The sequence below is a fragment of the Drosophila guanche genome, unplaced genomic scaffold (assembly GCF_900245975.1).
Source record: "Drosophila guanche unplaced genomic scaffold, DGUA_6, whole genome shotgun sequence".
NCBI classification, from domain to species: domain Eukaryota; kingdom Metazoa; phylum Arthropoda; class Insecta; order Diptera; family Drosophilidae; genus Drosophila; species Drosophila guanche.
The window spans coordinates 468,828-486,044 of record NW_022995746.1 but is presented as its reverse complement, the minus strand read 5'-3'; the positions used below and the strand labels follow the sequence as shown (position 1 = coordinate 486,044).

Here is a 17,217-nt window from a genome sequence, read left to right as displayed (position 1 = left end):
AACAAAGAGGGCAAAGAGTCCAAAGGAAAAGCAAAGAAAACGCTCCAAAGTGGATGGCATGGCTGGTTGAGGAAGAAGATGCCGGAGGAGGGCGGCAGGCACCGCACATGTGTGCATACATGAATGGCAAATAAAATGCGAATGTTGAGCGAAAGGGAAGAACAAAGAGCAACGGCAGAAGAAAGAGGCGACGTCGGACGACAAAGCTTCGTCTTGGTTGATGGTTGTGGTGGGTGGCGCGAACGGTAATGCTGCTGCAGCCAGCGTCGACGTAGCTTTAAAATATTTTTACATAGCTCACACACCAACACACACATTGCCATGCAAAGAACTAGAAAGCTAGTGAGTGAGTGAGCGAGAGCGCTAGAGTGAGGTTTACACGCGCCAATCATAAAATAATATGCATACATACACTCACTCACACACCCGGGCACAGAGAGGGAGCAAAAAGTGGCACCCAGCATAAAAAATCCATTTCGATTTGAAAGCGAAATTTAAATTTTAAGCCACACCCCAAACAAGCGCACGCATGTCGCACACAGACCCCACACACAAACACACACACGCTTAACAATGGAGCCCACACGAACGAAACGAACGAACCACAACCGAGTGAATGCCCCACCACACACTCCCCACCGATTGACAGACATTGTGGATACAACAAATTTTAAAACGTATAAAACGTGGATGGAGAGCGCATTTTACAATCCACTCGGAGCTGCCGACGCAAAAACTCACTCACGCGCACGCACACTCACACATCGACTCGTTCTCATATTCCTCCTCCCAGCGCACGAAAAAGAAACTCAAGGGAGAATGAGTGAGCGTCAAACGTTCCACAGCCACACACAGGCACGTCAGGGGACTTTGACTCAGAGTGTGGAACTCATTTCTAACAAGACTTCAAACAAGCAAACGGTAAATGGAGAGCGACAGAGAGAGACAAAGAGTGAACGAACGCCATTCATGCCACACGCTCTCTTCTGCTGCTGGCCCAAAAGCTTCAAGTGTGCTCCGAGTGCATTCGACGCGACTCCGTGAAACCAGTTAAACGTATCATCGGTCGGGCGGGCGCTTTTCTGCCAGTTTTTTATTCGTTTCGTTTCGTTTCCCCTGCCTAACGCTTTTTACGACGTGCGTTCGTGTGTCAGTGTGTGTGTGTGTGAGGGCTTAAAAAAGCAAAATCAACCCTTACTCGCATTGGGGTGGCAGTCCACAGTCCACACACATTTTGGGCATAAAAACACACCAAAAATTTCAACTCAAAATCCAAGTAAACGGCGCTCGAAGCCGGCAAAGGAGAACAAGAACCACAGAAAGACAGCGAGCGAGAAAGAGGGAGAGCACACATAAATAGAGTGAGAGGGCGAGCGAGCAACAGCAAAAGAAACCGTCCATCATCATCATCGTTGTCGTCGTCGTCGTCGTCAGCAGCAAGAAGCAGCAGAAGAAGAGCAGAGCGGGCGGCCTACAGCGATTATCCGTTAGTGGAGTAGAGAGGTATCCTGACCGTTGCGGCCGTTTCTCTGTTGTCAGTTTCACAACGCTCACGAACTCGGTTGGACGCAAGAGACGACCACCGGCGCTTATCTGAGCGAATGTTACTTAGACTCCAACAACAGTAATTGACTAAAAAGAACCGCAAGAAGAACACAGTGTAAACAGTGCAGAAGAGACGCAAGAAATTTAAAATAAACCAACAACTATTTTGTGCACCAATTTCAAAGTGAAATAAAGAAAGAACGAACATATCCACGTACGATATAGCTACTATATCGAACATATTAAACATAGACACAAATCGAGCGACAAGTGAAAATGGTTATGTCGGAGCTACGTTGGCATACCGCTAGTCCCGAGGATAATAATAATTCCTTGAAGCGTGACTTGCTCAAGACCACACCGACCAGTGCCCGCGAGGCAGCCGTACACATAATGCAGAATCGATGTAAGTTATCAAGTAAATACTTTTATATCTTTAAGCTGAAATGTGGCTAAATTGGTGGACAATAAGAGTCGAGCTGTTGCCAAATGGACGGCAGGAATCATGTAGAGTTGGAAACTATTTAGAGCTTCTGGGTAGGATATACTCCTCTCGAATATTTCGCTGTGAATGTGACTAGCTGATAATGAATTTGGCACAAAAAGCTAAGTTGAATAATTCTAAATCACCTTAATTGAATTCCGTTAAATTGTCGATTGTGGGATTCTTTTCAAGTTCGAATTACAAAGATTATTTAGAGTACATAGTACTCGAGTCTTTGAATTAGTCTTTGGACTAAGTTAATCAGTTTAAAAAGTTAAATTTCGCATGTAGACAAGTGGTAGCTCTTGTGGGTGACATTTTGAGTAAAAGTGGCTTCAATTTCATGCAAGTCTCTACATTGCGTAGCTTCTCATTTGCCTGCGACTAAACCCCATTTAAACGAACCCTGACTCTCCCAAGTGCCTTCACTAACACCCACCTAGAACTAAAAAAACAAAAAATACAAAAAAAGACTGCAACTGAGCCGTTGTAGGAAATGGCCTGGCACAGGTGTCGCTGGCCATAAATAATAACTCCCGGTACCAGCACCAGCGAGCACTACATACGAGCAACAAATGAGTATTACAAATGCGGTGCCATAAAAAATATTTATTAAAGACGCACGTCTTGCACAACACCACAGAAATATGACCATGTAAATGGGGTACAGGTGGGCTACGGTACAGGTTGTGGTACAGGGGGGAAGCGTACTAAGACCGCGACTGGTGGCGATGGGCACTCAATGGAACCGCTTTGGCCCATTGTAAACAATACTTTTAATTTGTTGCCTTTATCAATTAACGTTTTCGAGCCACAACAAAAACAAAAGCAGAGCAGGCCATAAAAAAGCGCATTTCGATGACAAATATTGTAAAAAATTGTCGATGGTTCGATAGGGAAAATGCGTAATAATTTCAATGAGCCAAACATACTCGAGCTGTAGCCGTCGTAGGACTACAGATTCAGCATGGGCTACGACATTTGATTGATTATGTAAAGTTGTGATGAGTAATTTGCTGGGGCTTATGCTTCCGATAAGGAAACTGTGAAGGGGAAGTCTTCTACCGTCAGTTCCGTTTCCATATTTTTGCCTGCGTGCTGCTGTACCTTTCCTTAGACCATTCGACCATTCGACCATTCGACACGTGACGCAAATCTTTCCCCCGTAATCTAAGCAACAGCTAGAACGAAACGATGGCTAATATATGTCTCATGATATTCGTATAAGAGCGTTTACCTTGTACATTAAGCGATTTGCTTATCGCCTTCTTATCGCCGTGACCAAAAATCGAGCCAATAATTTGTTTGCACACCTGCAGAACGTAAGCAAAGCGTCTTACGTGTTTTTTTGCAAGAGAGAAAACAAGTTTCGTCACACTTTTCATAGATTTTGCAAACTACAATCAGTTTTAAATTAATATTGAATTTATTTGAAAGATTACAGAAGGCTGTTCCCCGATTGACGACAATGTTTCCAGCCAGCACACACGCAGAAAACTTGACCAATCACATATTATTTTTAGTGCCATTGTCCATGAGCTCATGCAAACAACAAGAATACTGGTACCCAGGTCTTATCATCTACTTATGACCATAGAACCCGATCAAGAAAGTGGGGGGCGTGTGTCGGGCTTTTATGGGCTAATTCTTGGAAAAAGTAGGAAATAAATGAAGAATCGATTAAGATTTACAACACGACAAGAGCGGAAATTGATACAAAAATGCAGCCTGCAATTTGGTTTATTACAAAAAAAGTGTGGGTTTTATTATGGATCATGGGAGGTATTATTTAGGCGATTTAAATAAGAACTGTAAGTGTTCCAAATAATAGTTTGATGACAAAAGATTGAAAATTTAAATCGTATTTTGATGGTAGGGAATTTCTGTGTTTAATGCGGCTTGGAATCATATTTCGCACAACTTATGCCTTGATTTAAATCCTATTTCTCTGAGATCTTAAGCACAGAGTACCATCCGCCATTACCCCCATTGCCCCTGCCCTGCCGCTAATCAAGCTTTCATTTCATTTCGCCGCACTCGAAGCTTTCTCTCTCTCTCTCTGTCTCTGTCTCTGTCTCTGTCTTTTTGCGCGTTTGCTATTTTTGTTTTGCTACGAATATCCCTGCCAAGAGAAAGAGGCAACAAAAGCGCACGCACATTCTCTTTTCCTTTTCATACATTTTATTTTATTTATTTATGTTTTCTCTTTTTTTGGCTACGCTTGGAGGGTACACCTACTCCTGCACCGTTCCGTTCCCGGTCTGTCCAGTTCTGCTCTGTGTTTAGTGTGGGGTCAAGAGTTCAAGACACGCAGCTTCCGCCGTCGACGGCCACAACGACGACTCAATCGATAGTCAGTCTGCGCACGTGATGTCCGCCGTCTATGGCCACACAGAATGAATGTGTGTGTGTGTGTGTGTGCCTGGACTCTGTGCTGCTCTCTGCCTGCGTGTGGGTGTACACCCACCCCCTCTGTCGAGGTCATTGACTAATTGTGCGCGCCACGAAACGTATCCCAGCCAGCCATCATCTCACCACCACCATCATAACTATCCAACAGCGCCACCCCCAACCACCCGCTGTGCTGCGCAAAGTTCTCTAAAATTGTATTTATTTTCGTTTTGGGGGGTGGCCTGGCCGGGCCGGGCCGGGCCTGTGGTTTTTGCAATTTCTCTGCCAAAAACTGTAAAATTCGGGAAACAAGCGGGAGGTGAAGATCCCATCCGACTGGATTCAAATGTTGCTCATTTTCACTCGTCTCGTGCTGGACACGCGCGGAGGGTGTCGAATGTGTTGCCACATTTATTTCTACGCTTCTCCCCCGTGCCGTTCTTGGGTTCGTTTCTCTCCTTACATAATTTATGTGGCATTTTAACGCGGAGTTTGTCGAAAATTGGTTACCTAAACCCCCGAGCCGTTTGGCGGCCCATATGCCATGCCACTTGAGTTTCCTTCAGTCTTCAGTGTTTGTGGCAACAGTTGTTGCTGTTGCTTAATTAGTGCAGCAAAAGGCGTGGCAAATGGGCGACAGAAGTGTGCCAGAAGTGAGCGCGAAGAAGAACTTGAAGGAGAGTGAGCACGGGAAATCTTAGATAGTAGTTTCCCTAGAGAACTCTAAACCAATTTGGATAAGACTATAACCTGAAAGTTCTAAATAGCAGCCAGCCCAAGGACAGACAGTCTTCTACCAACAGTTTCCAATGCATTTTAGAGCAGGCTGACCTGAAGTTCTACTCGTAAATTAGCCAAAGAAAGAGACCCAAACCCAAACCCAAACCCAATCCAAAGTAAAATTCATTTTCTGTAGTCGTAAAAATGCAGTCAGGCACAAATGTTCCTTCCTTACTCGGACTGCGCCTTACTCGGACAGCTCCTTGCTCCCAAAATTCAAATCCTGCAACGAAGAGCAGCGAGCACCAGGTGTTCCTTGAACTCAGTTTACTCCTTCATTGCCCCCTGACGCTGACCATAAAAATATCCTTTTATAGGCAACGCTGTCGTCGCTGTCTGGACTGGTCATTTTTGTGTGTGCACAAAATGTATATCGATGATATCGATTTTTGGGTGTATCGTAAAGTTGAGCGCTTTCCGGGAATTTCCAGAGCTTAAAATGTTTCTATTTTATGAGCGAAACGTGTGTCGTCGGTGTTCACTTTGGGTGTTTCTTTTAGCTTTAAGTGCTCCTCCCTCTTCGCTGCATTTTCACCGATTCTAAATATTTCCTTTTAACATTTTCCCTCTTTTTCCTCTTCCAGATATCAGCCGCCTGTCGCGCTCGCCGTCGCCACTGCAATCGAATGGTAAGTGTTTCCCTTTTCGCTTTCCACCATTCAGCATCGAAACATCAGCTGTTGTCCGAGTCTGAACAACGATTTACGAGATTTGTCCACTTATATCTGTATCTATATATTTCTGGTTTTTGAAACATCTGCCCCTGAAGCATGGCAGGAGTGCGACTAAGGGTAGGGGTTCTACTCTCCTCTCCTCTCAGTTTCACTAAATCACTCACATGTTTTCGGTTTCAACAAAAAGACAATAAAGCCGAAGAGAGAGAGAGAGAATCAACCCTTCTTGCCACGCGCTAGGGGATAGACATAGAGCTGCCCTGCCCAAGGGTAGGGGTCGGTTCCTGTCAAAACTTTTGTCTGTGATTTAATGGAGGGAACGCAATGGAGAGAGGGTAAAGAGACAGATCTTTAAGTTGATTTTGATGTCTTATTAAATGGGTGTTTCGACTTAACAGCTCCTTAAGTAGTTGGCTTGAGTTGACGATTGGTTTTGTGTCAATTGGTTTTGCCCCTGCCACAGTCCCTGCCACAGCTCCTGCCCTGCCCATTAATTGTGTGCCACCGGAACTGCATTTGCTATACATTTTTGATGGACCCCATAAAGCATTCGATTATTATTCATAACTCGTTTGTGCCTTCAATTTGCAATTCACACTTTTCAAATTTCATGGACTTCGTTAGTCATGGTCCGAAAATGCCACAACCTTTTCGGGGGGGAGGGGAGGAGGCAGCTTCTGCTCCCTTTTTTCTTCCTCCTTTTCTTTTTACCACATTATTGACAGCATTTCGCTTGATTTGAATTCTCGTATGAGGGAGTGTGTGTCCGTGTTCGTGCCCGTGTCCGTGTCCGTTCCCCTGTCCGTGTCCGTGTCCGTGTGTGTGGTGCGCTGGCCACAGTTGCTGGCTGTGATTTCTTTTACATATATATTTACATATATTTTATGCAAAAATTATTCCGTTATGCTCGGCCTGGCCTTCCCTGATGTGGGAGCCTTCTTTTTTTTTGGGTTGCCGTAGCTCGGCAGCTCCCTCGATGTGCAGTCAAACTGACCATTTGGCTTCGTTTTCTTTTCTTTTTATTGGTTATACTAAATGGGAACAGGGGCGTAGATAACAGAGGGGGCTTGCCAAGAGAGTGGAGTGCAGATTGGGGAGTTTTGTGTGCTGTAGGGAACTTTATTTTAAAAATATTTCTAGCCTAATCAGCTATCCATGCAATTCTGTAAATCGACTTCCAGCCATAATTGTACCTTTTTTCCATACAAACCCATCAATGCCTCAGCCATTTGATACTCTACTTGGTCAAAGCAATCTCTAAAGCAGCCCTGGAGCCATCCTACTACTTCCTACTTTACTCGACCTCAAGTAACTCAGTTCCTCTGCATATTAGAAGCCCCAATTTAGTCCCTTTTGGCAGACCCTGCTCTCCGGCTGGACACTCGCCCACGCCACTGCCCCGTGGCCATTCCACACAACACATACAAATCGAATTTGCACATCATCTGAATACCAAATGGATGGCACGTAGGAGGGCAACACACAGCTTGGTGGCTGCTGCTGGCTCCCTGGCTCCCTGGCTCCCTGGCTCCCTGGCTGGACGCATATGTGAAAAGGATGACCATGTGGTCGTCGCCCACTTGGGCGAATAAGTCATCAAATTCACGTAGCAGCCACCAGAGAGGGTCAGAGACACAGCATCAGGCGGTGGCCAAGTCATAAAGTAGCCACCAGAGCAAACATATGCAAAAATTGCCTGCATTGGACAGGATGTGGATGTGGAACTGGCATGAGGGATGGGGAAACAGTCCAGGGATGGGGCAGGGACTACTTCAAAGGGTTTAACTTTTTTGATTGCCACCCCAATGGGGGAGGATGTGGCTGTGGGTTTTGGGCTTTTCTAGCTGCCAAATGAACTCTGGTCTGGTATTTAAATATTATTGCAAATCAATTGGGAACCGAACGAAAAAGAGAACACTCCTTTGCCCACCTCCCTGGCACTCCTCCCCTCTCCTTCTTGTTGTATAAATAAAATGCATACAAATAGCAAATTTATACAAATCGTTTTGTTGGCCAAGCCATTTGAAATGCTAAAATGCCACTTAAAAGCAGCTAAAAGGCAGCCAGCCAGCGTCAGTCGGGCCGAGGCCCAAAATGAAAAGAAAACACGAGAATTCCATTTGATGTCAAGGTGGAACTATGTAAACTATGGTCCCAAAGGGGGGTTGGTGGGGGTTGGTGGGCACAGGGGTGGGGACATTTTCGCATAATAAACTCCTCGCTTGGGTGGGTGGTCACGTCGGGGGAAGGCCTTTCACTTGAGCTGCCGAAGACCCAGCGGACTATGAAATTGTATACAAAACACGCCCGATGCTCGGCCTATGCTAAATTTATGCAAAAAGGACACACGGCAGGACATGGCAAAAAGAAAACATTTTGCAGCAGTTATTGGGTTGCAAAATGGGAGATGATTTATGGGTAGGAAGTCCAAGTAAACTCTCTGCCTCGGAGCATTCTCCTCTTTCTTGCACCAATATTTATACCAACTCTCTTCTCCCCTCTTCCCTTTACAGCTTCCGATTGCGATGACAACAACTCGAGTGTCGGCACCTCCAGTGATCGCTGCAGATCCCCGCTCAGTCCGGCGCTCTCGCTGACCCATCAGCAGGCCAAGCGGCAGCTGCTGTCGCTGCCACATCCGGCACATCATCATCACCATCATTTGAGTCATCTGAACCACCAGCAGTACAAGCAGGAGGAGGACTACGAGGATGCCAATGGTGGAGCACTCAATCTGACCAGCGACAACTCGCGTCACAGCACGCAGTCGCCTGCCAATTCGGTCAAGTCCACCATCACGTCTCCGCCTCAGATGACAGTGCCCTCGCCCGTGCCGCCCATGATCTCGCCTGTGCTGCCGCTGCCGCTGCCACATGTGGCCAGTGGGGGAGATGCCGCACCCAATTCGATGGCAGCAGCGGCTGCCGCAGCCGCCGCCATGGCCAATACAGTGGCCAGTGGCATCTCGCCGTTGTTGGCCATGCCGGACATGTCCTCGCCGCAGGCACAACTGGCAGCCGCTGGTCTGGGACTCAACAATCCGCTGCTGACGGGTACGCTCTCCCCCCAGGACTTTGCACAGTTCCAGCAGCTGCTGCAGCAGCGGCAAGTGGCGCTCCAGCAGCAGTTCAACAGCTACATGGAGCTGCTGCGCAGCGGATCGTTGGGTCTGGCACAGGATGATCCCGCACTGACCACCCAGGTGGCGGCCGCCCAGTTCCTAATGCAGAGCCAGTTGCAGGCCCTCGGCCAGGCCACGCAGCAGCTGCAGGCACTGCAGAAGCAACAGCAGCGCCAACAACTGCAACAGCAACAGCAGCAGCAGCAGCAGCAGCAGCAGGACGAGTCCATGCCGTTGGCTTTGCCGCTGCACAATCCGAGTCACCACCACCACATGCAGCCGCGCAGCTCCACGCCGCACTCCTCACGCAGTCCCATGGCTGTGCGTAGTCCGGCCAGCTCGCCCCCGCAGCTCCATCATCCGCTGCAGATCACGCCGCCCAGTTCGGCGGCCAGCATTAAGATGAGCGGCGGCATGTTGACTCCCAGCACACCCACCAGCGGCACCCACCAGATGCACGGCACCACCACGCCGCAGCCCAAGACGGTGGCCAGTGCGGCGGCGGCGCGTGCCGCAGGCGAACCCTCGCCGGAGGAGACCACCGACCTGGAGGAGCTGGAACAGTTTGCCAAGACCTTCAAGCAGCGACGCATCAAGCTCGGGTTCACCCAGGGCGACGTGGGACTGGCCATGGGCAAGCTGTACGGGAATGACTTCTCGCAGACGACCATCTCGCGGTTTGAGGCGCTCAATCTGAGCTTCAAGAACATGTGCAAGCTGAAGCCGCTGCTGCAGAAGTGGCTGGACGATGCCGATCGCACCATCCAGGCCACCGGCGGAGTCTTCGATCCGGCTGCCCTACAGGCCACCGTCAGCACGCCGGAGATTATTGGTCGTCGCCGCAAGAAGCGCACCTCCATCGAGACTACGATTCGGGGAGCACTCGAGAAGGCGTTCATGGCCAACCAGAAGCCCACCTCGGAGGAGATCAGTCAGCTGGCCGATCGCCTTGGCATGGAGAAGGAAGTGGTCCGTGTGTGGTTCTGCAATCGTCGGCAGAAGGAGAAGCGCATCAATCCCTCGCTCGATAGTCCCACGGGTGCGGATGATGATGAGTCGTCGTCCTACATGATGCACTAGGAGGATATGTAAGGATGTTATCTAGGGACAAAGACAGTGCAATGTGCAGACAGGACAAAAAGTGAGCGAGGAAACTAAGCAAAAACCTTATGAGCAGGTGTGTAGACATTTTGTTTGTGTTTATAGCTGGCTTATGAGTTGATCTTTGATCTTAAGTTGAAGAAGATTGGCATGAAGAAGGCATATTGATCCCTTTTTTTACTAACAGTTTCCTTTCGCCTTTTGCTCTCTCTTGTTGCAGGTTCAAAGTCGCAAACACACATCAAATATTAGCATAATTCTGGACTAAAATTAGGTTCCTCCAACAGTAATAAAAGGGGTTTGTTTATGTTAACTATTAATGGTATTTATTGCAGGCGTAATTGTAATGTTCAACAATTCAACGAAAATATTGCTAATCAAGTGAACAACGGACTGTACTTGGAGCTAAATGCTCTTGGAGCAGAAAGTTCACTTGATTACCGACATTTCTGTAGGCCATAGGGAATTCGAATGCTCTTGCCACCGATGGGGAACCGAATTTCCTGCCCTCGATAGCAAATCGACTTTCCTGCCTGCCTTGAGCAGGATTCCCTTCGATTTCCCTATGGCCCTCCGCAACACTGTCTAATTGTCTGTGTATTATTAATATTTAAGTACCAGTCTCTGCACACAATTTTCAAAGTCAAAACAAAAATGAATTCCTAGCGAATACCCATACAAATAATATGCATAAAATATTTTAAATGTTCCCTAAAACACACAAAAAAACAAAAACAAAACAAGAAAGTGAAGTACATTTTTAGGGCATATTTATTTTTCGCGTGAATACTGTGATAATCAATTTGAATGATTTTAGTTTTAATTTAAAAACAAAAAACACGAAAAAAATCAAGAAATGCAAATGTTTTAAATGTACGATTAAAGACTAGATTTATGTTATATTTTTGTTCTAATTTTGTCGTAATTATAAATGTGTGTGTGTGTGTAAAAAACCAATTTGAATTTATCGAAAAAAACATTTATAATTGTAAAATATATAAAACAAACAACATTTATAATTGTAAAATGTATAAACAAAAAACACAAGCTTATAGAATTTTTAAATGTATAGTTACAGAGGAAAACCAGAAAAAGACAAAAAACCAACGCCACAAAAATTAAATAAAAATAAAAATACAAATAAATATCAAACAAAGTATACAAAATTGGTTTTCAATTTGAATGGAGCGTGAAGTAAATGAATTTCTTAGATAGAAACTTATCCAAAATATAACTGGAAGTTTTTTCCTAGCTGCAAAAATAAACTTTTGATTTTCGCGTAGCTGGAAAATGTAGGAAATATTCCATTCTCGATTTTGGTGAATGAATTTCTCAGCAACGGAATTTCTGGCAGCCTTTCCATAGCTGCAAAAACCATCTCAACCCTCGCCGAGGAGATATCAATCTTTGGAGTGAACAAAAAAATATTTCCGACATGACTTCCAGCGGCTGATATGAAAGGCAATCCAGCAGCAGAATCGCAAGTGTTTCAGCTTGAGTCTTGGGGTAAAACGCAAGCTGAGAAATTTTAATAAATAACAACATGCAAAACTGAAATTAATTCATGGAATTTCCAACCGTTCCCTCTGAGTGTTTGTCTCTGTTCGAGCTCTGAGCTGCTGGTTCTGGTCAAGTGAGGGAAGGCGCGTGCAGAGCTAATAAGAACCAGACACCCGCAGTACACACTGTACACTACTGGATCAACAACAACTGGACCGATTCGATCTCATGACCAAGATACGAGTGAATATCTACATGCAGATGAGCCTGAAGGGGGCCAACCTGGGTCACGGGAAGAGCAGAGCAGCGGGGCAGGGAGGAGGAGAGTAGCCGCTATCAAGGGAAAGCCGACAGTAGAAAATGAATTCACTGCGATTTGGATTGGGGCGGGCGGAGCAGCGTCGTCATTGTCGCGCGGAGCTTTGAGCAATTAAAAATTGTTTTGGTGGCAAACTGAAAGTACAGTGGGGCTGCAGTAGGAGACACAAGGGAAAGAAAGTGCAGACAAAACCACAATGCCTAAAAAGTTGTTAGAAAAGGTGACAAAAAGTGTGAGAATATTTACAGGATTCCAGTGCAGTATTTGTGGAGTTCTCCCTGTGCCAGTCCTCACTTTACCCATTAGCAGAGCGGGCCACAGTCACAGGCATCGTCACAGGCGGGAGACGCGACACGACACATACGCAAATGATGTTGAAAAGAGAGCTGCAAGGGGGCATCGGGGCCTCCCCCTTCCGAGCTTTGCATGGAAAGCGCATAATCATCGCGTGTCATGTGGAAATTTATACTATTTATGGTCTGTTTGTTTGTGCTCAGAGCTCGGGCATCAAATGGCATGGAAGCCCCCGCGGGCACTTACGTCTTGGCTTTTGTCTGCTCTTGATACAAATTCAGGGAAAATTGCCAGTAATTACGAGACAAGCGACGACCATTTCACAGGAATTCTTTCGCTCTCTTCCTTAACCAAAAGGAAAGCCCTTGCAGGGGCGTCAAAATTTGCATATGTGTGAAAAGCTGTGGGGCTCGTAAACCCCATTAGCGGGAGCAGCAAAACATTGTAGATGGACTGCGATAAATCTTAGACAACTGACAACGGACTGGGACTGGGAGTGGGAGTGGGAGTGGGACTGGGAGTGGGACTGGAACTGGGACCCCCAATTGGCATTTCCCATGAAACTTTCTAGGCTCTACGAAATTTGTGAATATTCATTTGGAGAGGGTTCCTTCTACATGCTTAAATCACGCTGCATTATACAAATGAAAGCACATTTAATTATCGCACGGAATTATAGCTTTAAGGTGATGGGGTCTCCATCAGATTCCAGTCCACAGTTTTCCCATTTAAATCTCCGATATGGCGGGCTCTAGACCTGGAGACTCTCTGACTGTGACTGTGACTGTGACTGTGACTCTGCCTCTTGTCTCGCTTGTCATGCAGTGGCACATCAAACACATCAAAAACTAACCTGAATGAGGCATACACTTGCTGCAACTTTCTATGTGTGCTGGCAAAAATTAGCAATGCATTGCATTTTAGTCGGAATTGCTTAATTTATCAGTTCAGCACACAGTTGGCATTTGCCGCGCCACCACCCCATGAATATGCAAGTCTGTGGATGGAACCTGCCACTGCCACATACCTGTAGTTGGACATTTTATTTTCATTGCTACTCTGGCTTCAGAGCAGTCACCCAAGGGGTTGAGGATGCTGAGTTCCCACTCAGCAATGCCACAGAACCAGTTAACGCATCCATATTAATGCTGATGTAAAACGGTCAGGGCTCAATATATCAGCGCGTATTTATCTCTTTATTAGTTTCTAATGTCACTGCACTAGAAATCCTCTGCCTTGAGCAACTGCTGCCTGGGGCAAAGACAGGACAGGCGCCTCTCGCATACAAATGGGAAATCGAAATCGCACTCAATGTCGTGGTAGCCGTAGGCCCTGTTGTAGTTGGCAAAGGCCACGCAATCTTCCTCGGGCGAAGCGTTGTCCGGCTGTTGGGGTACCCAATTCTTGAAGGGAATCTCATCGCCAGTTTTGGACAGGCTGAAGTGCCGTCTGTCCCCAAGGCAGTTGATGCCAACCCACACCGAATGGCGATAGCTATCGCTGAAGGTCAGTCCGAGACTCTTCAGATGGGCCGTTGTCAGCGCCTGATCCTGTGCATCATCGAAGACCATAAGATCGGCTCCCAGTTTGCGACAGGTGCGATCCGCGACGTGCCAGTTGGTCTGTAAATGCCATCATTTTAGATTTTACCCCATGGGTCTGTACTTTACCTACCGCCTCCAAGGACACGTAATAACATTTATTGCCCACCCGCGTAAAATCGTCGGGGCAGCTGTCTGATCGTGCAAGGACGACGAGCACAGCAGACAGCAGGACACTGGCAAACAGCACTTGGACTGTCATGTTGAACTCTTTGAATGGTTTCACCTCTCAAAGCTGAACCCTTTTATACTTATATTTTCAATTATTTTGTCTGCTTATCAGATCATTTCTTTGGTAGTCACCTCTGCTCCTACGTAGAGTAAATCTCTATAATTTATATCTGTGAGCACATTCATAAACTAGCTTTGTATAGTTGTAATTCACAGCCAGAAGTAAGCATCAATAAACGTATCGGTATCTGTACCCCAGTTTTAGCACAATTCCTAGCAATTCGCAGAGTGAGAGAGGGCTTTTTTCGCGTCAAAACTGCTTTCATATCACACTCAGTCAAGTATGAGTCTGATATTTGGCACGCCTTTTGGCCACCCTTTAAATCGCGTAAATCTGCGGTAAACAGAACAAGTTGGACCATAATTGGACGGGGAGACAGCTGGAATATTTTGTATGATGAGAATGAGCATGAATTAGGTGAATTAAAAGTACTTTAATTAATACAAAAGCCTGAGTACATTGCATATACAAAATCTACCGTTCAGCTTCAATGAGCTCAAAGTCTGACTCATAAATAGACAAAATTACGCACAGTCGGTGAATATTTCGATTCCAATATTGGACCTTAAATGCAAGCAAAGAACTTGGGAAATATTATTACATTTGCGTGTACTTAATGAATGCAAGGGCGGCGGCAGCATAACCACAAAATGGATATGAAAATTAAACGAATAACAATCGAATGGCAAAAGCGCAGAGCAGAGCAGGTGTGCGCCGCCCATGAGGCTGGCTAAATACAATAAAAAACAATACAATTTATGCAACTTTAATTTGCCACACAAAGAAGTCTAATTAGCATTCGAAGGAGAGGGCAGGCAACGTAGACAATTTGTAAATTATATGGAAAAAGGTCGCGAGACATGCAAAGGAAACCACTTCCCGTGCCGCAGCCCTGACGCCCTGAGGCCGCTGCTCTTTCTGCGCTCATTAATTAAAAATTAGTTTTGTAAATATTTTGCTCGCCTTTTGCGGCGCATTTGGGTTGCAGTTCTCTGTGTATTCCTTTTGGAAATTAAATTGTTTTATAACGAAGTGTCTGTGACTCGCGAAGCGCAAAAGTGGCGCCGCCGCCGCATCGGGGCACGGCCCTGCCCGCCACTTTGCATGCGATCATGCAACGGTGGGAGGCCCAACCTATCCGCCTCTAAGCCTCATATTATTTTTGCATTTAATTTACGGCTCAAGACTCATTAAAGCTCGTGGCCACAGAATGTCTCTGATGGCCATCTCTTGCCCTCTGATTGCCTTAGAGGAAACCGGGAAACCAGCAACGAGGCAGCCCGACGACGCTCTTGGCTGTGGGGAGGGGCAGGCGGCTGCTCTGTGTAGCAATAACACCTACTTCATTACAGCTTGCACAAAATATAATGCATGATGATTTCTGGCTTGCCTCATTGTAGCATTCTTCTACAATTGGACAGGGAGACAGTGGGTTGAAGAGTGCCCAAAAAGCGCTTTACAAATTATTAGAAAATACAATTAAACTTATATTTCGGGTATTTAATTCAGTGTTGGATAAGTGTTCAAATTCCACATGCCCATTCCAATTCCCTGATACCTTGTCCCACTGTCAAGTTTGCCTTTCGTGGCGGGGCGGTGGGTGCATTATGCCAAGAACTATCAAAATCTTGTTAAATAAGAATGTAGAAGGCTCGGGGCACAGTGGCCCTGTGGATCGCGTTAATGGAGAGCATCATCAAGAGCGAGGAAATATACATTTTATGATTGCGATAATCAACAGAGACACAAAGAGGAGAGGAGCGGAGAGGAGAGGAGGAATGATACGGATATGGTCAGCTGATTATGGTTAGCTGCAAACAAAAAATTACAATAAATAAAACTAATTAGTAAATATCATTCGCATTTATTAGATATAGACAACGAGCATGCAAAGACATTAAAATCGGAGTAGAATCTGCAAGAAAATCTGCAATCTCCACACGCAACTCGAATGCCTAGAATTTTAAATTTTAATTTTTATTTTTATATTCTGCTCATTAAATGCACATTAAAGTTGCTGTTAATTGTGTTTTCTTGTCGGTGTGAAACGGTCTAAAGTCTAAACATGCAAATTTCTGTGTTTATTTATGGGTGTTTGTAAACGCCAATTCCCCCCTGAATGTGTGGGCAGAGCTCATCATTCTCTCTCCATGTCGGTCTACATGAAGCCAATTAAAGCCTGCAAGCTGCACTTTGGCTGCAACTGCAAGTGTCATAAAATTTAATTTATTTAAATTAAGGGAATGAGCAAAAAATTGGAGTTTTTAATTGTCAAGTGCGAGCCGACGAGTGGTCGTATTTTTGCACTTGCAGAAACTGAGAACCCTCCAGAGACTGACAAAAAATAATTTTGAGTGTGTTTTAATTCCGCCAAAATAAATGATTGTAAAAATGGCCAGTAGCTTGCTTGAGTGTACGATTCTTGTCCACTTTTGCCACTGTTTTCTGGAGCATTCCGTAAAGGTTCTAACACAAAGGGAGTTACATTTTTCATTGCAATTTTTCGTGTCCTTCCCTCTCCATTTTGGCCCTTGAAAACTGCAGGCGTTTCTGAAGCAGCAATCAAACAATACTCGAAACACGAAACAAAAGAGCATTGGCTGAATGCAATAAAAATTAAATAAAGTCATCAAGTCTATTTACAATTTTTCGAAATCACTTCACAATGGACTGCCATTGTCCAATGGAGCGTGCAGGAAGAGCGAACAAAATCGAAAGAACAGCAGCCAGCAGCCAGCACCCAACCCATCCAGCGATTGTTGAGTAATTTAGTTGAACCGACGATCGGCAGATGAACTATGACCTGAATTGGACCTGGACAGTCGCCCACAAAAACGTTTGTCCAGGTGCAAAAATTCGTAGCTCCCCGTACGGGTCTCTGTCTGTGTCTCTCTCTTGCTGTCTGTGTGCTGCTCGTGACTCTACTCCTCTCTCTCTCTCTCTCTCTCTCTCTCTCTCTATTTGTGCATGTATTGCTCGTGTCTCTCTGCTCTCGTGTCATGTGATTTATGATGCGTTTTTGTCTCGCATTCTGGGGAAAAATTTCCCCGTGCCAACTTTTGTGTGTAGGCGTCGTTGGGACACTCGCTGGATGGACCCTGCAGCAGCAGCAGCATCATTATCCCGTTCATTCCGATCCGCACTCTGTGGTCATCCCCCGCTTTCTTTTCCTATC

General features: G+C 45.7%; 2 protein-coding genes across 4 annotated transcripts in view; one reads left to right on the top strand and one right to left on the bottom strand.

Moving 5' to 3' along the window:
- LOC117582374 (protein nubbin) overlaps positions 1 to 17,217 on the top strand; it is a 60,879-nt gene that overhangs the window by 32,144 nt on the left and 11,518 nt on the right. The window contains exons 1-4 of one of the 3 annotated variants that reach the window (XR_004573711.1): positions 1,039 to 1,951; positions 5,785 to 5,829; positions 8,388 to 10,172; positions 10,317 to 10,932. Coding sequence is in view for 1 of the 3 variants with exons in the window: in XM_034270039.1 (XP_034125930.1) it covers positions 5,785 to 5,829; positions 8,388 to 10,075 (1,733 nt within the window). In the remaining 2 variants the exon portion in view is untranslated. Of the gene's footprint in view, positions 1 to 1,038; positions 1,952 to 5,784; positions 5,830 to 8,387; positions 10,173 to 10,316; positions 10,933 to 17,217 lie in introns of those variants that run through there. The other 2 variants (XR_004573710.1, XM_034270039.1) reach the window with 2 other exon arrangements.
- Positions 13,430 to 14,012, bottom strand: LOC117582209 (C-type lectin 37Db-like). The gene is made up of 2 exons (XM_034269817.1): positions 13,884 to 14,012; positions 13,430 to 13,831 (listed from the first exon to the last, which is right to left on the bottom strand). Exons 1-2 carry the CDS (start codon positions 14,010 to 14,012, stop codon positions 13,430 to 13,432), a joined length of 531 nt encoding a protein of 176 aa, XP_034125708.1.

What these genes read in the sequence shown, in the direction of transcription:
- LOC117582209 (XM_034269817.1), bottom strand. Translation starts at nt 14,012, where the DNA reads ATGACAGTCCAAGTGCTGTTTGCCAGTGTCCTGCTGTCTGCTGTGCTC. An exon ending in ATTACGTGTCCTTGGAGGCG is followed by an intron (nt 13,832 to 13,883) that starts GTAGGTAAAGTA and finishes TGGCATTTACAG; the next exon opens with ACCAACTGGCACGTCGCGGA.